This window comes from Kryptolebias marmoratus, linkage group LG17 (genome assembly GCF_001649575.2).
Source record: "Kryptolebias marmoratus isolate JLee-2015 linkage group LG17, ASM164957v2, whole genome shotgun sequence".
NCBI classification, from domain to species: Eukaryota; Metazoa; Chordata; class Actinopteri; order Cyprinodontiformes; family Rivulidae; genus Kryptolebias; species Kryptolebias marmoratus.
Window position 1 is genome coordinate 19,776,168 of NC_051446.1, and position 24,072 is coordinate 19,800,239.

Genomic DNA, 24,072 nt, shown 5'->3' on the forward strand with positions numbered 1-24,072 from the left:
CCAAAGTACACGAGAATCAACACAGATGCATACAACCCAGGAACAAGTGGAACGTGTTGGTTTTGTTTAAAATACTTTAAGGCAAATGTAAAAGATGTCTCGAGTTTCACAACAAGCTTCTTTCTGAGGTTTGAAATCCTCGCCATGAAACTAAATATCTTTTTTTTCCCCCCTTTTTAGAAATTCTGATTGGTCTTGTGTGCTCGTCGAACAGATGGTGTAGGGAAAAGGAGCAACAAGTGTGCAATTAAAGGCCCAAGGAGATGGGGAAAGAAATCTGACAAGTAAACTATAAAAAATATAATAATAATAAACCATTTCTGCTATACACCACCACCAAATTAATTAACCACTGTGGTGCAGGTGTGGAGTTAAATGTCTATATATTAAAAAAAAACAAAAACAAACATGCATTTATTTGTGATCATCACTATACGAGCAGTGTTTAAATTTACACTTTTTGAAAACATACTTGGATGTACCCTTTCTTTAACTTTTGTTTTTGTCACTAAACTGCTGTTGTGTAATGAAGCACGCTGTGGTGAATGTTCAAACTCACATACTGGACTCCAGATACAGTACAAATGAGAAATTATGCAATATAAATAGGTCAAAATATACAGTTTGAGTTCTAATCGTTTGATTGACAGAATGACGTAAAGGACCAGGACTGTAAGTTTCATCATGCCACTCTTCAAGTAGTCAGTTTATGGTCTTTGAGGTGCTTGGAATCAGAATCCTGTTAAAATGCTACATCATTCTCAGTTTCAGTAACTTTACTAATTAAACGATGGTTGCAACATTTTGGATCATTCTTTCTCATTGCTGATCTTGGAAATTTTAAAAAAAGAAAAGTCTGAATGGCCAAAGAAGAATATATTGTGAACGTATGCAAAATTCTTTCCATTATTAAATTAAATTCCTGAAAGAAATGCAAATCTACTGCCACCTTGCATGCCATGAACTCACATGACTTGTTAATGCTCGGAGTGTGCGGTGGGGACGACTCCTAGCTATTATCACACTGAATCTGAGCTCAATATGCGTAAAACTGACTGAGTTATAGTCAGTTTTGTGTTTGCTAAGGTCAATTAGCTGTGGCTGCCATCTTGAATCAGATCGTGTCTAGCAGTTAATCAATTGTAAATGTACATCTAATGATTACTTTCTGAGAGTTTTATTAAAATTTGTCCAGAGGTTCATGGGATATTTTGCTTTTTAGAGGAGCCTGTGGCTGTTGATTGTTAGGACACGTTTTAAGGAGTTTTAGAAAAGCTTTAAAATTTACATTACCTGAGTTTTCTTTGTTTTACTTTCTTGTTTCTTTTTTTTCCCCTGCAGGACCTTCTTCATACAACCTGCCTTGGTAATCAAGCTGCTACTTACTCCTGTGTGCAGGTCGAAATGGCCTTTCTTCATCTTTCATTCAAGCTGAGTCAGTATCAATCACACGACACTCCTGTGACAGATTGGCAATCTAATAACGGAAGCAAAAATAACTTCACTCACTCAATCCTTGACCTTACAAAGCGAGCAGTCCGTTTGGTTAAAAGCTACAGCTTTCACATAAAATGGATTTTATTTTTTGGATCAATTGCAGTGGAAACATTTGCACTAAAACGGCCACCGAAAGCTGTCACTAATAAATAATTGCCGTTGTCATGGGTTTATGCATTGCCTCCACTTTCTCCATAGAGCAGCCCCCATCTTTAAAGAGAATTTCTCACCGCAGGCTATTTAGCCTCAAATAAAAGACGACGCAAGCAGGTTCCTGGAGAAGAGGAACCATCTCAGCATGTGTAGAGCTGGAGGAGAGAAACAATTTCCGTCAAAACGGCTGTTGCTGTGCTGTTGCTGATGCGCCACACAGGACATGGAGGAGGCGGTGGAACATTTAGGTCATGCCGAGTTCAAACACAGACGCAGCAGTTTATCTGTGAAACGTAAGGATGTAAATGTAATGTAACAGGAGACCAGTGTTTAAATTTGACATAATGAGGCAAACATTGTCTGAAATATTAGGGATTTTCTGACGAGTTAAATGTGAAGTGTCTGCATTTTAATCCTTTAGGATAGTTTAGGCTTTACTGATGCTCAATTGTTAAACATAATTTATCTAAAAGGTTAGAATCAGCTTAGTTGTTTTCCATTGTGATGTTAGCAGAAAATACTTTCATATCAACACATCATTTCTGCTTATCAATGTAGTGTTTAAGCTTAAATAATAATACAAAACCACTCTTCTAAAATTAGAATAATTTGCAAATTAATAGCCTCCCACATGAACCTCGATGCCTCCGGTGCAATCGCAGCTCTCATTTCCATAAGATTTTTCAGAAATAAGCAGGACAAATTAAAATTAAACGAGGAAAGAGAGGTCAAAACTTGTGTCTTCTTCTGTCTGAGCCAACCAAACACAAGCCAGCCATTCTAGGGTAACATATCAATATTCAGATGATGAAGCCTTTAATGCGCGGCCAAGAGAACCTCGCTGTACTCCTCTAAACACTACGGGGAGTTTCCACTAATGATGAAAATAATAAAGAAACACGAAGTAAGCACCCCATAAATAATGCAATTAGGCCTGCCCATTTAGAATAAAACACTCTTCATTAACAGCGTAAACCCTTTTGTGTGGGAGCAAAGAATTGACTGTTCAGCCTTAAAAATGATTGAACAATGATTTATTTATTTTTATTCTAAACTTTTTATTTTGGTGCATAAAAAAGTTCTGCAAAGTCAAACAAAATGTGCACAGAAGAGGAAGTTATTCTCCCCTGCAGAAGGCATCCCTCTTAAAGTGCCTGAAATGGCTAATTTGTTAGCAGTCAATAAGGAACACTGGTTCCCCTTAAGGTTTTTCTTCATGTCTGTTACCTTACCTTATGGATTCTTCACTAACTACACTGAATTTATTGGTTATTTTATATTTTATATTACAGTTTTCAGGGGTTTATTAATAATTAATTGTAAGTGGTGGTCCCTGGAGAAGCTGAAGCTTTATGGATGAACACATTTAATAACTCAGTGTAAAACTTTGTTTCATCTCCAAAATTCAAAGCATCAAGCTGCGGCTAAAATCAAAACTTGCTGTTTTATCAGCTGACTCATAAAGTAACACAATGACCACACAAAGCAAACAATCAAACACATTTTTGCCAATTACAGGTCAAACATTTATCTGTTATTGTTTTTAACACTTCTGTCTTCTGATATTGTTGTAAAACGAGGCACTTTTTGCTCAGCTTAAGCCAAAGATGCCATTTTTCATTAATCTTTTTGTTGACATTCTTGCCTAAAATATCAGTATTAAAGCCTCATAAGGTTAAAGACACAACTTCTACTCATTAAAATATCTAAAAATGACTGTTTTATATTTTGGTGACTTGTATACCTGCATTTTTTAGAATGTCCCATTATGTTTTGACAGATAAATCTTTATTTTAGCATTTATTACAGTGCTCCCCCCCATCAGTGGCAACATAAGGCTATCACCCTAAAAAGCTGCTCTAATGTCAAAACTTATTATCCACATAATGTTTGCTATAGTTGTTTTATGTTTGTGGGATTCGACTAATGAGAAATGCAGTCAGCATCATGTTGGCTGACTTCATCTGTGCTTATTGGATTAAAATGAAATAACATCATGCAAATAAAATAAATGCAATCTAATTCAGCTTTAATACATTAATTTATGATTTCTGCCAGATTCTATGATCATTCCTCATATCATTAAACTACATATTCTGTTCAAAGTTTGACTGATGACTGTTAGGATGCCCTTTCTGGGGACACAGAAGCTGCAGAGAAAACAAAAATATCAGCAAAGTTTTAAACATCATCATCCCCTCTGTGGACCAGTGTGTCAAATAATAGTTTGTGTCAGATTTTATCATTTTTACTTCTATGAAATCTAAGAACATTGCAGCTAGATTTTGAAATTTGTGTATTATCACATTTCTTTAACAAATATTAGAAAATAATCTGCAAACAGACACTAAGAACCTGAGGATTATAAGAGGTGCAACTACACACACACACAAAAAAAACAGAGAGGCATTTTTGTGTGTCATAAATTGCAACTACATCTCTGCAGAGAGCTTAGCCTTACCTGCGAACTGGTTTAAATAATCTAACTTTTTTAGCTTTATTAAACTACACAACAGGAATCATGTTTACAAAACCAAACACTGCATGTCCATGACTTTATGACAGATGGCAGCCTAAAGGTCAGAAACACACATGACGCTCACTGTAGAGGGATCAGTCCCGTAGGATACCCCAGTTTGTGTCTATGGTGAATCCCCTAAGGAGATTTGCCACCAAAGGGTTTTTTTGAACTCAGCATGCAATAAAGAGACACCCCTCCCCTTCTCTTCATCAGGTCCTGAATCCACGAAGGCAGACAGCACCAAGCTCAGACGCCTGCACCGCTTTTGCTTAATTACATAACCCAGGGGGAACAAAACTACTGTAATTTTATGTTCAGCTTAGGAGAATCTGTTGCATTTCTGCTCACCAGATCAATCTGTTGACAGAGAACTGATCAGTCGGCTTTTGTACAGATAATAAAATAAAACTATGACTTTGAAAAGTTACCATTAAAGGCAACAACAGAACCCTGTATGCAGATTGTTAACCAACTTCCTCTTGATGTAAAATAAGCAGTTTGGTCCGACAGACGGAGGTTTCCCATCAGAGCTCTCTGCCCAACTCCCACGTCTGATTAGATTATCCACTCCTCGCTTAATAAGATGTCAATTACAGTTAATATAAAAGGTGTGACCTTATTAAGCTGCGAGTGAAAGGGTGGAGCAATAGCCGGGGAAAGATAGGCGTAGAGGACAAACTTGTATTTTTCTTTTCGCAGAACGGAAGCCATCATTCTTGTATTTGTCACATAATTATGTCTGAATTTAAATAATGCTGCTGAGTAAAGTATACACAACATTAAAAAAATGACACTACCGAATTTACTTAACCCAGTTTTATTAAGATTTCAAAACAAAATACATCAAACAGGTCAAAATGAATATTTATATAACAATAAAATTCTACACCAAGATTTGTGGCAAATTATAAAAGCAAACCAAATTAACTGCAATCTCACTCTTTTTCATGTTCATAAAATTGTAGTCAAAAGCAGTATTTGTAACTAAACAAACTGAGATTATTTTACAAAGAGGTAGGCTGCTCTTTAAATCAAACTGCTTTTCTGGGAAAGCCTCAAACCTTTCTAAACACAGTTCTTGTTGTTCGTTTACTTTAACTCCATTTCTGACAGCCAATTCAATTAGGCTGAATAAGTGTGGGTATAAAAACAGGCAACATGACAAACTGAGAAGATGGATGGCAACCTTTGCTTCACCATTAAAATCACGAGTACGTCACACTGGAGCTCAATCTACTGCCATTTTACCCACTGCGACAAAATGAAGGCAGCGCCAGACAGGGTCATAACTAACCACCTTCCACAGCTCAGCTGTTGTTTTCAAACAACTGTTTATGCTCAGATGTGATCAAGACTCCATTTTGGTTTATTCACAGAAAGAATTAACAAAAAAGTAAAAGTAGATCAGTTTAAAGGCAGTGTGAGAACACTTTAAACGTATTCGATGTTTCATTACCTAAAGATAAAGCGCAGTGACTCATCAGCCACACAGCCCTAACGGTGCTCTGAGGGTGTCTGCTGTCCGCCCAGCACCTCAGAGGAGCTGACCTGTGAGTAGATGAAGGAGTAGAGGCTGACATCAGGGCGCTGAGTGAGGCTGCTCCTGCACACCGAGCTGTAGTACTGCCCCAGGAGATCATACACCTCCCCTGAGACACAGACAAGGAGACTGTCTGCATCATCTTGCTATTATAAACGGGCTAATACCCAAGGAATAACAAGAATGTGGTTTTCTATAATTAGTTCATGGAATATGATATTATTTAAAAAGCCACGAGATAAACATAATCCTGGTAAAGGAACAAAAATAGTGCAAAGAAATCTCATCAATAAACACAACTTTATTAATTAAATCCTAGCATTTCTTGAAGAAATGCATATCACCTGCCATCTTTCATGCTCGAGTTGTATTTTATAATAAGAAGGGGCAGGGTTATAGCTGTATATGAAATACTACGAGACCCTGCTTGATCTGTTTGCGCTTGCAGCACTATGTGTTAAGGATGACTCTCAGCTACTACCAAACCAAGTTTTAGCTCAATATCTGTGAAATAGACAGAGTTAAAAGTCATTTTTCTGTGTTGGCTAAGGTAGATTACACCTCACGAATTAGGTTGACTCCAAAACTTAATGGATTGTAGATGTGCACTCAATGATTACTTTCTGAGAGCTTCATTTGACCTGTGGTTCATGAGATGTTTTGCTAACACTACAGACAGACAAACACACAAGCAAAAATATTATCACCATTGACAGCAGATAATAAAAATGGAAGAAGCATGCAGGATGTCGGTTCACCCTTACCAACACTGACGTTCCTCTGTGTGAGGAAAGCGTGCATGTTGTGGACATCTGTCATGAGCTTGCTGTCACCAAAGGTGAAATAAGCCACGTCTCGGCCCGCCTCAGCAGCTGCCAGCATCTGGATCAGAGCTGGAGGAAAACAGGAATGTTAGGCATCCACAGTGAGAGTGACACAGTATGTGTCTGGTGCTTCACATGAGCTAACCTAAGCTTTTTATTAATTATATTCCATTTGGAAAAACATCAGAGGAACGCAATTATAAAAGAACAAAAATTGTCTTTTTATTTTCAGCCCTTTCACATAAGTAAAGATTTGAAAGTCACCCAGTTGCTGACGTTTCCATTAAAATCGAGCTGCATCAGCCTCTGGAGCCGGTACGGTAAAAGGTAAGTAATCAGGGGAATAGGTCTCACCCCCACTGAGAACTCTGGATCAGTTACAAAGGAAAGCCAGGACTGGCCCCGGAAAGCTGTGAATATTTCAGGAGACTGGAAATATGTCTGCTGATTAATTAAAGTTGGGAAACTGCCAATGGAACGAGCAAACCTGAATGAACATTTTATGGAGAAGGCTGAGCAGAATTACCTTTCAGTGGTTTCTCTGCTCAGTTTCTACGGTTTTCTCAAAAATGATTTATCATTTGCCTGTGAAGACCCACAGACAGAAAGTCCTGACAGAGGACAGCTTCTGAACTAGGAGGTACGTCATTAAGTACACATTAAGTGATTCTGCCAATTAAAAGGCTGTATTTCACTTACGATAACTAATAAACATATACTGATGAAGGTTTCCAGTTTGGTGTAGAGTAAAGCCACTACTGCAAACGGCTGGAAATATTCTCCTGAAGCTCCCTGCTCAGCAGCACTGACATGCAGCGCTGGAACAGATTGATGGACTCGGGCCGGCGATCAATTTCACTATTAATGTAAGATATTAACTTTGTCATTTGATCAATAGAAGGAAGGTAAAAGAAATAGGCCTTAAGTAAATGAACGCATTCCCAAAAGACAAATGGACGCCTGTATGGATCTGCTGGAGCTTTTCAATGTGAAAATTATTCTTTCCAGTAAAAAGAGTCCAATTAGACATCCAAGCTCACAGCGATGATCTCAGCTTTTTTTCTCCTCAAAACCTACTGACGTCAATGTTACGCCAGTGCTTACCTTTGAGACGTGTATCACCTCCAAAAACGCCACAGCCCCAGTTTCCTGTTGCCACTGCTGCAAGGTTTTGACTTTCCTTCTCAGGGTGGGCAAAGCCACAATAAGCCTAAATATAAAGACACATAAAAGAAAATTAAAGATGGGTCTGAAATTATTGTTATTAACAACAACAATATATATATAAAACTCACATGAAACTGTCATCTGTTATCTGAGACTGTCCTCAGCATTAGGCACTGCAATAATTTTTTTTTTTTTTTAAATATTAATATAATTTGTCTTGCTTGACTTCTCAACAAACCTTTGCAGTTCTATGAGCGGTTTCAAAGCTACAGGTGGTATATTTTAATAAAAACTGGCATTTTAACAGCGCCTAAGAAAACAAATAGCTTACACGTGGGATAAAACAATATAAAATTCAAATATATTTGTATTGGGAATGTAATCTACTATAAACAAATACATTTTAAGATGTATAAATTTCAGTGTACAAAATTAATAATTAAATTTCTTAAGACATTTTATTTTACCGTCATTTGAAGGCTAGGAATATGCATTTATATTTTAGTATTATTTAGCAATAACTGGGTAAAATCCACACGAGTAAACTAGAGCATTAAACATATCATGGGCTGCGAACCACATGAGCAATTATATTAGGAGCTCGCAAAGTCTTCCAGCATTTCTTCGTATTGAAAAAAGGCTTTTTTTTCCATTTCCAGTAATAAACAACCGGACAGTAGCAGCGTTCTTGGCTGGCCGGGGCACAGTGCATGTCATGAACCCACTACAGAAAATATTGACGCTAAAAACAGTTCATTTAAGTTTTAGGTCAGAATAATAGGTCACTGGAATGTTGTGTGGATGTGTTTGACTAAACAGTTCAGCTTCAAATCAAAGATCTGAACATTTTATTTTTCCCGTTAAAATAAAATGCATAGTGAAAGTGAAATAAGAGTCCATCCTCCAACTGACCAGTCATATATTGTTCCTGTGAAAGGGCAGATGTGACATTTAGCTGAACTACATTTGAAATGGGATTGATCTCTGAGTTTGTGCATTCTTCACAGTCTTGTCAGAACTGTCAAACTCCTCCATGTTTTCTGACAGCAGACCTGACAACATCAACATCTTGATTTTCTGTTACAAACAGACCCTAACTCTTCCGCAAAGATCATACATATTGTATGGTATTTTTACATATAGATGTAGAATCGCTGCTTAGTAAAAAGCATCACAGTCAATTATTTGATGCCCATTAAAATCAATTTAGGGGCTAAATGAACAATACAATAAATAAGTTATTTTCTCAAATATACTGTATATTTTAATCATATGACATTTAATCATTGTTCAAGTAAATAAACATCATTTGTGTTTAGTGTTTTTATTAGTAACTAAATGGATAGAGGTATGCAGGAAAATAACAGGAAAAACTGATAGATGTTGCCATGAACTAATAACTAATCATGAGCATGGGGCATAAAAACATCCAAAATGTCAGTATTAAAATATGTTTTCTAACAAAAAGACATTTGTGGTGTTGTTGTTTTTTTAAGTGAAATGAAAAAATGTAGATGTTTTATCCATGTAGAAAAAGAACTAAGAAGAACACAAGTGTCTGAAACAAGCTAAAAAATAAAAAGAGAAAATTAATGATTACCTTATTAAGTTCTCGATTGATTTTGCTTGGCTGGAACTGTTCGAGAAAGCTCCTGAACTTTAGAGCATCGATGGCCACGATCTCGGTGCACCTTCTCTGCCAGCCATCTCTGGCAAAGAAAAAAAAAAAAGAAAAAGGAAGACATGGTTGAATTTAGTGCACATTTTCTACCAAAACCTTCCTCAATATAAAAGTGCATGTAAGTTCAGCTGAATTTTGCGGTTTAAAATCCAGCCCTTTCAGAACTCTGTGGGCAACGTCAACACCAAAACATGCTCAAAGTCACATGTTAACATGCTGACATTCATCAGGTCATAAACCAGTCAGAGATCAACCAACATTTTCACTTCTTAATGGTAGTAACAAAAAACATGTTAGTGGATCACTCCAGTGATTACAATTTATCTTACAGCAGAAATTAGTAATGGTATAAAAATGGAGAAAATAAATACTTAAATATATGTCCTTAAGGTTATTTTCTGGAACCATGAATGCATGTACAAACCATCTGACAGACTGAGGTGATAATGAAGACATTTTTTAAGTTAGACCTGTTCTAGTAGGTAGAAGTACATACCTTGGAGTTGTGTCCTGGTGGCGTCCGTTCCACTTGTAGGTCTCACTATAACCTTTGTATTTACTGTACTGCTGCGTTCCTAAAAAACAGCAACATCTGTTCAGAGTTATTACAAAACAAGCACCGGCAACATACAGACAATCATTACTTTTAAACATAATCAGAACTGAAAGCAACCTTGAGTTGTGTTGATTATCGAACACTGAAAAGCAGACTGAATTACACCGTGTTAATAAGCACATTGATTTTTGCGTCAGATAAAAGTCAAACATCACCAAAATTCAACAGAGAACAATAAGGTAATAGTATGTACATTCAGTAATACATAAAAAACAAGAACGTGGAAAAAGTCTAGTTAAATTGATAAATGGAAAGATTCATTAAACATTTTGTATTCTAAACGCTTGTCTGTGATTGGACCAGTAGCAACATGTGTAATGTAATCAAATGAAATGCCAGCAGCTGTCTGATGAGAGAAAATTCAAGTTGTTACTACACACACCGTGAAACAACCCAGCAGGAGTGACCACCAGCCCACGGGGAAACAATTTACACCTACAACATGAGACAGAAAGAGGCCGCAAATTAAGTTCCCACTCATTTGTACCTGAATGTTGAGGGAAAAAAGACAAAGAGCCTTCATGCTGCAAAGTGAATAACCCAGGTGATTAGATGCTTTGAGCACATGAGAGAAGAATTTGTAGTTCTCTGTAAGCTTCCTTCTAAATACCTTGGAATAACTCAGTAGATAATTTAGTTAACTAATGTGTAATAAAACTAAACATATGAAAAAAAAGTTTGCCAGTTGGCTTCAATCTCATGTGATGTGAACTTCAGTCTGTCTGATTGGTCAATTTACTGCTAATTCTGTCATCCTGACTAAACTATACAAATAAAACAGACAAAAACTTATTATTTATAAATACTTGAAAATAATTTAACAATGAGATAACACTGTACAGCTGCTTTAAAGAAGAGGGCCTCGTGTTGACATGACATTTACTGGTTCTTTTATTGGTTCCAACCGGTTTTTGCATCTGAAAGTATCATTCTTCAAGAGGAAAATTATGCTTTTTACTTTTATGCAACCCAAAATGTCCTTTAAAAGTTATTCACAGAGCAAAGCATATCAAACCTGGCTTGAAAAAGAGCCAACTGGTTGTTAGTTATTTCCAAACAAACAATAAAATCAGCAGCTCTAAACAAAAATGTCCCAAAGGTTGCTGCATTCATGTGCAAATACATGGAAATAAAAAGCTTCCCATTTGTGGTGGACCAGGCACTGAATATCAGGGGTGTGTCTCATTACCATGTCAATGCAAAATTGTGGAATAAAAGTTGTTTTTGATTTAAAAATAATAACACACTGGTCTGCTCATGAGCAAACAATAAAAATGTATTATTTTAGAAGTATAAAACAATGAAATATATTTGTCAACCATAAAAATATTTGAACTTATTGTATAAGAATACTGTAAAATAATAATAATAATAATAATAATAATTGCCATTGCACTGTCTCCAGCTTATGTACATTAAGCATGCACATTACCCGGTCAATACAGCCATCAGTGAGTCACATGACTTCTCCTTGATGCTATTTATACATCTGACCGCCACAATGGCAGCCAGATATCTAGCAATCAAAAGAAACTTAATTAACCAGAGCACTTCTGCAAATTTCAGTGCAGAGGTACAATCCATTAGATTCTGGACGGTATGCCAAGACCTTGCAGAGGGGAAATATGATTTACCGCATGGCCACAATGCAGCTATGGCTTGGAGTTTTACAACAGGGGGACAAGAGATACAGGCTGTTTTTAATAAAGATGATGGAATGGAAGAGTCCATTAGTGGAGCGGGTCTTGGGCTGGTCTTCCAGCTATAATTAATTCTGCGCTCAAGTAATAAAGTTAAGTGGAGGCACGGGAAAGATGGCCTGCAAGAAGTCTGAAGGTGACTCTGCCAAACGGGAACCGCAGTATGACTGGAGATTAGAAGGGCGTTGTCTGTGATACCTCACTTCCTGTTTTCATTCAGTGCTTAGATTTTCAATAAGTTTAATCGAAGGACGTACATTTTAAAAACTACGAAAATCACGCTTCTCCATTTGCTTGATAGGGAGGTTTATGTTGTAAATTTTGTTATCTGACCCTGGATGATCACAGATTGTTGTGTGTGCTTATCAGGCATGTACATTATTGTCTGTAAAATTCATAGTCCTATCTGAACTGTGCTAGCTTTTACTGGGTTTAGTTTTCACTAGCTCTGACCAGCTCTGATTGCTGAGGTTCTTCATCAAACCCAATCAACCTGCAACAACAGTTAAGAGAAGGTATATAAAAACCGAGGGAGAAAAACAGACAGGTGCCATCAACCTCCTGCTGGGACCCCTCAAGTCTAGCTCTTGTTACCGGGTGTACACTGGCCGCTGACAGCCTTGTTTGTTGTAAACATTAAATTGTGAAGCACAGGCGGGAGAAATTACTCAACAAAAAAAGACCCAGCAGAGCAATCAAGACAGCCAAGTCTCCATCTTCCAACTGACTCTAGCAGCCAATCAAAAGAAGACAGACAAGGACAGAGACAAAACGGAGTAATTGCCATAAACATTTTTCAGCTTCTTGCTGAGTCAGAATAGGTTAAGGTGAAGTTATGCAAAAGTGTACTCCATGTTGTGTTTGACCAGAAAGACAAGAAATATATATATATATATATATATATATATATATATATATATATATATATAGTAGTGTGAGAAATGTTGCAGATCTGATTCGGATCAAAGGATTGAATCATGACTAATTAAACAGTAAAATGAATTTAATAGAAATGATTACTCAGGAAGGTGAGGGATAATTTGTCATCACTGACCTGTGATAACTAGACATTCATTATCATCCAGGGCTTCCGTAAAGAGACGAGAAACAATTAGCTCGGGATTGATGAGAAAACGGATTTCCTCTTGAACAAGACCAGAACCAATGACCCCGCCTCCAACAAACTTGTTGGCAAAATCCACCTGCAAATTAAGACAGATGGTTGACGAGAAACAAAAAAGACTGTAAAAACCAGAGAAATTTTTGCAGAACCTGCACATTTTCAGTCGTATCCACATCAAAGTAACATTTACTCAGGCTGGAACAGCTTCTCAAACTCAGGAAAACAGGTGCACGACACCTCATAAAATGGTCTCTGGCCTTCTTATTTTATTTGTGACAGAATCTGTGACAAGTTGACTGGGAAGGTGGCCTGAGGTGCTGGCATTACTCAGGCACTCTGTCCACGATGCCAAATTGAGGTCCGAGCTCTCTCTGGAAGCAGCATTTAAGTATGCAGCTGCCAGTAGCAAATACCAAATCAAAAGAGAGTAGTCCTATAGCCCAGAGTAAACATTCACCTACAGTAATAAACTGCTAATCTGGGCTTATTTGTGATTTGTGATTCACAAAATAATACACTTCTCATGTCAGTCCAGACATTTTGTTATTTTAGGCTAAGAGGAGCCAAGAGGAACATTTCTTCTTACATTTTTAGGGTTGACAGTTGTTGCTCATTGGCCTGAAGTCAGTCCAGACCAAACCTATCACAGCCCTCGGAAAACACAACCAAATGGTGAGCAGTCTGAGAGCAGATCTCCTCCATACTGGTCACCTAACACTGGGACAATGAGCCAGACTCCAAAGTCCGCTTTGACAAGCTGTCAGAGGCTCCCCTCCCCACCCCCACCCCCGGCAGAGCATCCATCAATCGGAGCTACAGCGAGCCCCCGGAGCTGGTCATGTGCACACATCAGCTGTCACTTTGTGGCAACTCGAGGCAAACAAAAGGTGAAAGTCAGAGGGGGCTTTGCTGACAGAGTACAGGAAGCTCGTCCAACGCAGGGAGCGAAGGAGACCCAGAGGTCTCGACCCCAGTCCCAGCACAAAATCCCTCTGACGTGTCACAGGCTCCTTAAAGGCCTTTTCAGCAGTAGTAAGCATTCTGGATGAAAGAATTCAGAATGAGGTGGCATAGTGAGGAGGCACGCCTTCTTTATGCAAAATAAGGTCCTGCAAATTCAAATCATCTGAGTTCAGACATTCAATAACTGTACACTCCTAGAAGCCTTCTGCGTCTTACCTGAAGCATTCCATAACCGTCATCCTCAATGGTCCCTTCACATGTGATGTGGAGCTTTGTGAGCAAAGTCTTCGAGCTGAAACAGAAAGATTTTAAGTTATCCACTATGAATAAGATCAAAATTATTGGTTGCTAACGAAGCAGCCAATGGATTTATTAGATTTAAATATTCTTTTTGTTGTAATAACTAACAAGCTTCTTTGCTAAATTAATAAAAGCCATAGACCTTTTCCAGTTGGGTGGTTTATCCAATCGTCGTCGGCTGAACGTCACAAGTCCAGTGGGCACTTCAAAACAGATATGTCAAGTTGTGAAATTACAGAACAGGTGCACTACTGTTTTTATTTCTAAAAATATCAATATGACCACTTACTCTGTCGAGTGACACTTTTAAAATAGCTCATCAGGGTTTTCAGCTTTTCCATTTTCTTTGAAGAGGATCCCTTAAACAACCTGAATGCAAAGACAAAATGATTTCATGCATTTATTGTTGATATATGAAATTTTTATAGTTTCTTTTAAAATCTAAATACCTGCTTTTAAAAACAAGTTAGATATGGCATCCCTACCACCAACTCCACAAACTAAAGCCAGAACAAGCAAAAACAGTTCCCTGCAGAACCAGCGCTGTGCAGACACATGACCTCCATTTCAGCCATGTGAGTTCAGTCATGCTTTAACTTTTGATATGAATTAGTACATCTCTCACTCAGCTTCCTTTTCAGTCACTAGCCGATTATGTAGAAGCTCCTTTGCTGTTTGGACAACGTAGTTGCCCCAGGCTGGCCATCATGGGCAACATTCCTGCAATGTCCCAGAACTCGTACAAAAAGGGAAGAGAGGGAATCATTAGAAAGCCTAGTGTCCCTTTTAAGCAACAGTATCCTCAGGAGGCAAAAAGTCCGAGCACACGTACTCGCACACAAAGCTGCTGGCAGTGAGGTGCAGTGCACAGATTTGAAGACACCTTGAGCTTTTAGCCCACAGTCTCCTTCTTCAGCCAACTCCATAAAGAACCACACAGCTCACCTCACATGTTACAGTAAAAAGAAAAGAAAATTCATGGGAAGGAAATGAAATAATGACAAAAGCTTGGTGCACTGAGAGCCCTTCAGGGGCCAGGAAACTCATTCACTCAGTCCAACTCGGAGCTCTCATTTCTCTTTTTTGTTGTCAAAGTGGCCCCAAGAAACAATCATGCCTGACATAAGCTAGCCACTAGTAAGAGCAGCATTTTGGTAACAAACTGCAATATAGTTTTGAAGAACTGAGAATTTAGATACAATTATATAACAGCAATATGCGTCCTGTGTGTTGGGAAAGCTACATGCACAAGTGACTGTGCTAACAGCTGGGTTTCAGTATCATTAGTACAAGCAAAAAGTAAGAAGAAATAAAAAAATCAGACTAAAGAATCTGAATTAACTGCATTTTGAGAAGCCAGAATACATTTTGTTGGGATTTAACTCCTCTACTGCTTTCGGCTAAAAAAGCCAACAGCATTCTCTATCAAAAAGCAGCCAACTGAGTCTGTGTTTATTCCATTTCCTTTTCCATTTAGGTAATTACATTGTGATTCCAACAGATATCGGGGACACGATTGAGCAGAGATCTGCAGACAGATTTCACATTGCACCACCCTTACGGACAACCTTAACAGTGAAAGTTTGCAGGGACAGAAAGATTACCCTGTGGTTTGCCAGAAGCAATGTTTTTACTAGAACTAAAAGAAGAAAAAAAAACACTGTTTGTATGAATCAAGTAAAAAAAATCAGAAATGCTAGAGCAACGTATCATAATAAAGGGACAGTGTCCAGGAACAGCAGGCAAACGAGTTAGAGCAGCAGGAGAGGACATGTGAATTTTAAAAATGGTGCTTCTCTGACTCGTTTCGATGGCACAGTGGCGTTTATTACGCACATTCTCAGCCCCAAAACTTCCCGGCGCTGCATCTACGGGCACAAAGAACGCGCGTCACAGCTTTGGCTTCCAGCTTGGCAACATCTCGCCAGAATTGCAATTAGCTTTACGGCCTTGTGCCGACAACAAAACAACAAGACATTTTCAAAGCGTGTTGTTTACTTTGATAAACATCTGAAGAAGAAGAAAAAAAAAAGTTTTAAAAAGTTTGAAGCTCAATATTTAATTGACAATGAGGCAGATCCTGTGAGGAGAACCAAGAAAACTTTATTATTTGACAAAGCAAAACAAGAAACCAAATGGGAGGGAACATCAGGCTGGGTTTTACTTGTCAGAAAACAGCTAAGAGAGGAAACAGGAGTAAAATATGGAATTCAAAGTCACCTTGTATACATTATTGTTTATGTGCAACATTATTTCCATGCAAATGCATCATAATAACAGCAACAGCAGCCGACTCATCCCTGTTAAAATACTTATCATTGAGGCCGCATGATATTAAGAAAATATGTGATTAGGATGTTATTGTTGAATATTGCGAAGACGTTTTTTTTTTGCAATAAAGCCATATATTTTTGCACTCTCCTTGTGTTTTAGCATCTTGGCCACTATCATCTAAATGAGGTGGAGGTATCCAGGACAGTGAGAGTCCAACCAACTTGCTAAAGATATTATTGGTGTGCAGATAGTGAATGCATGGCACAAAATCACATTCTGAGAATTCAATTTTTTTTTGTTCGTTTTTCTCAACATGTTCATTCATTACCAGTATCACTGTAAATAAAAATGAGCAGTCCTACCCTTGTTGGTTGCTGTACTGTTACCGTGCAGCATGTTTGTCATTTTTAGAAGCTTCTGGCGGGTGCGTTTGCTGTCATCTCCAGCATGACAAAAGATGTACATGCATGTTGAGATTTGATTTTGCAGCATCTCCCAGCTATAACCCATCAGCAGTAAATACATTTTTAAAAACAAGATATTACTTGAGTAAAGGTTGTATGATTTAGTGTCCAGAGAGAGGATAAACCAATTCGTAACAAAAGTATATACAGTAGTGCCCCCTTATGGAGACAGAGCTAGTTGTCACTGCCACATAATTTACAACTCGACTATATGTCTTTAAACACCATGAGTCAGAGCGCCTCATCCACACATTACCTAAGAAAGTTGAAGTCTGGGTAGTTGCGGTACTCGGTCTCTCTGAAGTCCCTTTGGGGAAAGGTGCAAAAGAAGGCGTTGGCAAGCAGACAAGCCACCTGCTCCTGAGACATGGTGATGGAGTGGTTCATGCCTCTTTTCAGGAGGGGAATCGGCTGGAGGAAAAATGAAGGTACAACTGAAGAAGGGCAAAATTATTCACCCTGCTGATTTAACAAACAGAGACGATGAAGAAACCTGTAATGATGGACTAATTTACAACTGCTGTATGCTACTTTAATGAGCCACGATAAAGGACGAATTAAGCTTGTGTACCTAAGATATCCCTGTAATACAGGTCATACATTTATAAATTAATACATCTGAATAAGAATTAATTTAATGGCAAAGCTGAGAGATTGTCACATTTTAACCAAGTGGAAAAAAACACTACTAGAAGAGTCATTACCAAAATAATTAAAAATTCCTCATAAAAAAAACTTTCTTGGCATGTATATGTATACAAGTAGAATTAATCATTCCACTTAAACTACTAACACATTTTCACAAATATAGAATTTTTTTATGAAATGTTAAAACATCTGACACCAAGCCTGATCATTCGTATAACCTTGTAATAATTGTTTTTAAATGTAATTATTAGAGCCTTGTCTATTACCTTCAGAAACAGACAATAAAGTTTCTATCTATCTATCTATCTATCTATCTATCTATCTATCCATCCATCCATCCATCCATCTCGTGTAATGCTCATCAATAGAACAACCTGGAAACATTTTATTCTTCTGTGAACCACTCTGTGAGTTTAATTAAATTAAAATGCAGGGGGGAAAAAATGAACAGATGTAAAAACAAAATTTTATAATTAAATGCTCGGCCAAACTAATACACGGAAAATGTTTTAATGAGCCGTTTTATTGGCTGCAAAAACACACTGGCCGTCAACCTTTAAATTCAGAGCAACCAGATGACTAAAAGCACCTCTCACCATCAGAGAAATGACCACCAGTTACGAATGCATGTTGACCTCTCAACTCTTAAAGCATTTCTCAAGATTATTTGTCAAGCTGTGAGCTTTAAGACCAACTTGCCGCAGTGATCCAAAGGTGGTCCATTAGTGGGTTGCTGGCGTTACCTTGGTGCAGAGCTCAGATGCTCTCAGTGCTAATAGCGCCATGTCTGGCAGCAGAGAGTCAAACAGATGTTCAACAGCATCAGGCTCCAGGACCTTGGAGAGAGCAGAAAATCTGTTTATGTTTGTTGTTTTGCCATAAAACTCAACATTATTAGTCATTCAGGCTGATTAGTTTAAGACGTTCAATTAGTCTGATCCTGATCAAAATTTTGAGACATGGTAAAACACATGTATTTATTTAACAAAAATAAAGCTGAAATTGTGAAAATACCGAACATCAAAGGGCAATCCAATTAACAATACTGTGTATATTTATTTATTTGGATGACTCTAAATATAAAGCTACAAACTTGCAAATGGTGACTCTGCTGTTTCCAGACAACAAATATTATACACTACCTATATTTACACACACAGCAGCTCCAAAATGTCACAATGATCAATCACTGAGACGTTTTATCAAGGTTGCACAGCCAAGCAAAAAATAAAAAATATAAAAACTGATTAAACAGCTTTCCAGGAAGAGATGCAAATAACCAAGTGTTCGAAACAAAACGGGCCGTGTGTGCTCAGGACAAGAAGACATTTATATTATGGCAAAGGAAGCCTGACTAAACACTGTTGTAAGTAATGGCCTGGCTGACATCATAAACATCTCCTAAGGGCGTAATAAATGAAGCCAGTTGACATGGTCGGAACAGCAGATACAGCTGAGGTAATAGAGGCCAAGCTGTGTAAATCAGCAGAAGACAGCTGAGTTAACTATCTGTACAACTTAATATGGGCCTGAAAATCACAGCAGACTGACAAAACAATCAAGCAGGAGTGAAACCAGAGCCAAGGGTAGTTCAGGAAATGAGGATTTGAATATATAATGAAGCTCAAACACATTAGGTTCCTGTTCATATTCTGTTGGGTCTGAGCCATAAAGCGGCCTGCCTGAGAGAAACCATAAACATGCGACCAGTTTTTGGTGCTTGTAAGTGTAAAAACGGCACTGGTCGAGCTACAGAGGAAGGAATGAACAAAACCGATGCTGTCCATCAACAGCTATTCAGTTATTCATAAGGAATACGTGCTGGGATGAATATTCAATGAAGGTGCCCGGCCCGTCACTCCGTGCCATTCATGTGTATTTTTCCTCTGACACTCAAGATCATTTTGGCTCGATGTGGCACAGGAGATGAGACGTAAAGTAAAAAAAAACAAAAACAAGGATGCATTTCATTGCACTGCTTCTGTCATTTCACTTGGAAAACAGAAAGCATGAAACCTATCAAAGATGTGACTTTCTCCAAAACACTACACTCTGTAAACCAGTTCAGATTTAGTCTTGAAACAATATCATATAAATATGAAAGAAGCATTTCCTTGAAGGAAAGCATTTCACCCGCCGCCGCCACCTTGAATGCCAACGTTTTAAACAAAGATGTCGCGCGATCAGTCAGTCCTCAGAGTGGCTTCGTGTCCTTCAGGGTTTTACACTATCAGCAGTCAGATTTGTGATTCAGGGAAGTTCTGAGTAATTTTAGGAAACAGAAGCAAAATATGTTTTGTAAAAGTTCTTAAATGTGTCAAACATTGAATAAGAAAAAAACCTAATGCTGTTTTCTAAAAGCAACAGTGTTATTCAGGTAGCTCTAAATAGTAACCAGCTTGTCGTGTTACTTCACTACTTTTTATTTTTACCCAGTTTTTAAGTTAAACACTGTTATAGTTATGTCCATCTCCACAGAACAACATCACTAGGGATTTTAATGTCTCATCTAGATAATAATCAACAAAAAAAGTGAATATTCAAAAGTTAAATGGCATAAAATCTATAAATGTAACTCTTACCAACTTGCTAAATTTAATTATGTCCTTTAATTAAACTTAAACCCTAAGGCTACAACCTCCATCCATGTTGAGGTTCTTTCTATTGGAATTCCCTTTAAACATAATTTATAACATGTAACACACACGGCACACAGACTGACTGTACAAGATTGGATTCAAGTATTTCCTGGGATGTAATGTCAGCAGTTTTGATTTCTGACAAGCTAGTAAATGTGACCTTTTGCTTAAAAGATTTCATTACCTATTAAAAGGTAAACTGATTTTATGGCAGGTTTGACACTCTGAACAAACCCAGGAGAGAAAAAAACAAACAAACAAACAAAAAAAAAAAACACCCTCCTGATGGCGAGCAGGTCCTGAGATGATACAGAAGACACCAAACAGAGTCGATCCACATAAAGCTGCAAGACTCTTTAAAATTCTTGCTGGTGGCAGATAAACAAACTGAACCGGTCACATAATTACACAGGCAGAGGCAATTCTCAAAGTTTCTTCTATTATTGAGAAGATTAACTTTTCCTTTCTTTGTAACAATCCTATCAAACAAAATTTTCCAGCAGCTGTAAACTTCAAAAAATTATTTCTTAATTAGTGTTTTAACCCTCAATCACTTTGAATGACAGACCTTTGATAATACAACAGGAATGTGTTTTGTAAAGAGAGAGGAAAAAAACTAGAAAATTATATAGTTATGATTACGATCAGCATGTTGAGCTGTAAAATTATTTAACCAATCTACTGATAGTAATTTACAAAGTCATTTAGTAGTACGTACTAAATAAAATAACAGAAAATACAAACAGTTGTTTATTATATCATATAATTTGACACTTATTTCTATTCATCAGAAACTAATCCTGTTACAACCTCAACATTTACTGTATATTTGCTTGTGTTTACATGGCTATATGTAATTTCACATCCTTATAGATAATTTGTTTTTAAAAAACTCTATTGTCTTTTTCTGAAATCACTATATTAAGAAAAGATAACAGTGATCAGAATGAATACTGTTTACCTTCGTGCAGTACCAATGCAATGCTATGAAGTCCCCGCTTTTGGCTTGTGAGGCCCAATACCTCAGTATTGCGTTCTGTAAGAAAAATAAAATATCAATGGTATCAAAATGGTTCTAAGCAAAATCACCATACAATGTTTCTCAATCAAAATTCTGAGTCAGTTTATATGTGTAAAAAAACAGCAGTGTCAGAATGATCTACATCACAAGGCTGAGTGCCTTTCAGTTTGTGAACCTTTGGCGCCATCTTATGGGACAGTCTGGTAACAACAACTGAGGCTGTCGTTACCATTCCTAACAGATAAATAGTCTCTAATTAAAATAATTTTCTGGCCAAAAATGTGTTGCATATGAAAGCTTTATGTAAAAAAACTAAAAATAAACAAATAAATTGAGGTAGATTTTACACATCTTCAAAAATACCCCAGAAAAAAGTTGCAGATCTAAGGACAAAGACACAAAACCACTTGCCTTCAGCTCATCTGCACTTTTAGGTTTCTTGGTTAAACTTTCTTTGATGTGTTCCCAAACCTTCTTATTTTGCAGTTCCTGTGGAGGCACAAGTTAAATTAGGCCTCAGATGAGCGAACTAAGTTAAAAGTGATGACTTAAAACAAACTTTATTAAGCATGAAAGGCTTGACAAAAAGCAGTAGACATATTTCTTCAGTTATATACCTACAGTACATGACCAAACCTGAACAACTGATGTAAAAAAATGTTAAATTAAAAGCAATTTAGCATATTTTTAAGATGTAAGTTATCTTCTTTAAAAAATAATAATAATGCATGAATGCAATGTTTCTTTTGTAGTTAAAAACATATCTAAACCTCTGGATAATTACCTCATCCTTGACAGGAAATACGTTTCTGCTCGAGCAGGGCATCCTGACATGGACATTATCCCAGGTATCCATAAACTTAGAGGGATATGGAACAGGAACTTTACCATTCTGAAGAAGGTCTGTCTGTGAACGGGTGATAAAATGCGCAGTATTAGTACATGCAAGATGTGTGCACAACGTAAACAAACTGGCAGTGAATTACACGTCGAACTGAACTTGAAATATTATTGAAGACGCCGTTTTATACAAAATGACAGAGCTGTGAAATGAGCATGTTTGTTTAGATCTGTGCTCTGATGTGCGTAAAACAAAAAGCTGTCAAACCCTTATCAGAACGGTGTGCTGCCCAGGATTATTCTTCAGCGGAGGGAGGATTCCACCACAATCAGGCATTCTCTTTAGCTCTCCGATCGGCGTTCCCAACCACCTGACGTCAGCAGGTGCTGTGTTTTTGTCTCGATCTTCTCTGTCTGAAGCTGGATCCGGCCGGCCCCTTTTCGCAGAAAAACTGGGCAATAAGGCGCCCGGAAAGAAGTCTGATATTTTGGTTCTTTTTTTGGCAGGGCCCTCAGAACTTGTGGCTGCCTGTTTCCCGAATTCGTCTTCATCACGACAGCCTCCCTGTCTGAAAGCACTTCCTGTGGAATCCGTTGGCGACAAACGATGGCTTTGATCCAAGTCTTGCGGCGTTAACAGCTGCGTTTCTTCATCCACATCAGAGACGGGTGATTTTTCAGCACTGTTACGGTCTAAAGGCGAGGCTGAGCAGCTCTGAAACCCAAGGTCATCGGTCACCCCCACGTCCTCCCGGCTTGGCCTCTCCTCAGTTGTGTTTGAACTTTTTGAAGGCTTGATCAACCATCGTTCCAGAGTATTTCTGATATTCTGCTGCTGTCTGAGGCCAGTTTTCTTTGGCTGAAGATCCATCTCTGTGTTGCTTCCCTTTCTGTCTTGAACTGTGATTTCATTACCGGTATTGTGAATACATGCAGGTCCACCTAAAGGAGCAGAGATTGTTTCATGAAATTGCAGCCGTGCACTTTGTTATGGCTATTCCCGTCTGACCAAAAAGATACCTCTGTTAGAAGATGATGGTGTGGCTGGGCTACTTGCTTCAACTTTTTGCCTCTTTGCTGATGGTTCAAAGTCTGTCAGGGCACTCATTCTACAAAACAAGCAGCCAGTAAATTAGACATGTTCATAGAAAAGCAGAACAAAGTCCGACTTTAAAACAGAAAGACGAGTACTCACAACACAGCTTCAGCAAAACCCAAAAACAAAATGTTATTTGATGTTGCCCACACCTGATTTCTTGACAGTTCTTTCCTCAGTATTGGAGCAAGTTTTAAAATACGATATGAAGCCATATGTGACACATTTTAACTATAATACACAACAGCGACGTATTAAGCTAGAGTATGCTGCATAGGGAGTGATTTTCTTATTTTTTTTTCTTTTATTTAGTCTTTAATCTCGTCCAATAAACAGGACGTTAGACCATTATCAAGCGACTAACTAAGCTAACTACTCACTAGCTTCGATGATAACAACACCGGTTCGTGTTTGACAACACCGGTGTCGCGCTGGGGGAAGTATCCCGGAAATGAAAGGGCGCCCCCTGCCTCGGGAGCGCGCACAAAGCAGGGAAAGCGGATATTCAAGAAAGACATCCTACTGATTGTTACACGTTTTGATTTATTTTGTGAGTGTATTTTTTTTTTGTCGAGCTGTTAAGTCACAGCAAGAAAAATAAATGATTTTACTGCTCTGGATACTACTTCACCAAAATGAACAGAGAAAAAATAACACGAAGGTGTTTCAGGTTAGACAAACTCCTCATCCTGGATGTTTATTGCTGTGATTTTCTAAATGTTTGCTCCTTTTTATTATGAAGTTAAAGGGTAACACAGATTCTGGCAGAGGTGACGACTCAGGCAGGCCTAATCTGTGTCCCACTTTAACTTAATGAAAAATTTGTTTCCATTTTATGTAGGGGGAACAGATTATTTCAGGCGGCTGAAATATTTTGTTTCCCCCTCCTAACTTTGGCAAATAAAGAGCAAATGTTATCAAAATCACAGGATTTATTGTTGATGATGAAAGGATTAAACACAGTTAAGGACTTGCAGGTAAATTAATTTGTTTCCATTTTATGTA

The 24,072-nt window shown here is 37.8% G+C and overlaps 1 protein-coding gene across 4 annotated transcripts in view; it reads right to left on the minus strand.

Annotated features, from left to right (window-relative positions):
• Positions 1–4,972: 4,972 nt before the first annotated feature.
• Positions 4,973–24,072, minus strand: part of LOC108245935 (poly(ADP-ribose) glycohydrolase) — a 19,854-nt gene continuing 754 nt past the window's right edge. For 2 of the 4 annotated variants that reach the window (XM_017433211.3, XM_017433220.3), the window contains exons 2-17: positions 22,992–23,080; positions 22,240–22,913; positions 21,916–22,038; positions 21,543–21,620; positions 21,072–21,146; positions 18,215–18,307; positions 17,080–17,234; positions 14,375–14,454; positions 14,228–14,288; positions 14,002–14,077; positions 12,754–12,901; positions 9,880–9,958; positions 9,303–9,411; positions 7,640–7,745; positions 6,476–6,604; positions 4,973–5,820 (exon numbers count right to left, since the gene is read on the minus strand). In XM_017433211.3, coding sequence (XP_017288700.1) covers positions 5,666–5,820; positions 6,476–6,604; positions 7,640–7,745; positions 9,303–9,411; positions 9,880–9,958; positions 12,754–12,901; positions 14,002–14,077; positions 14,228–14,288; positions 14,375–14,454; positions 17,080–17,234; positions 18,215–18,307; positions 21,072–21,146; positions 21,543–21,620; positions 21,916–22,038; positions 22,240–22,913; positions 22,992–23,079 — 2,229 coding nt within the window. In that variant the 5' untranslated portion in view covers position 23,080 and the 3' untranslated portion in view covers positions 4,973–5,665. Of the gene's footprint in view, positions 5,821–6,475; positions 6,605–7,639; positions 7,746–9,302; positions 9,412–9,879; positions 9,959–12,753; positions 12,902–14,001; positions 14,078–14,227; positions 14,289–14,374; positions 14,455–17,079; positions 17,235–18,214; positions 18,308–21,071; positions 21,147–21,542; positions 21,621–21,915; positions 22,039–22,239; positions 22,914–22,991; positions 23,081–23,166; positions 23,500–24,072 lie in introns of those variants that run through there. The other 2 variants (XM_017433207.3, XM_017433198.3) reach the window with 2 other exon arrangements.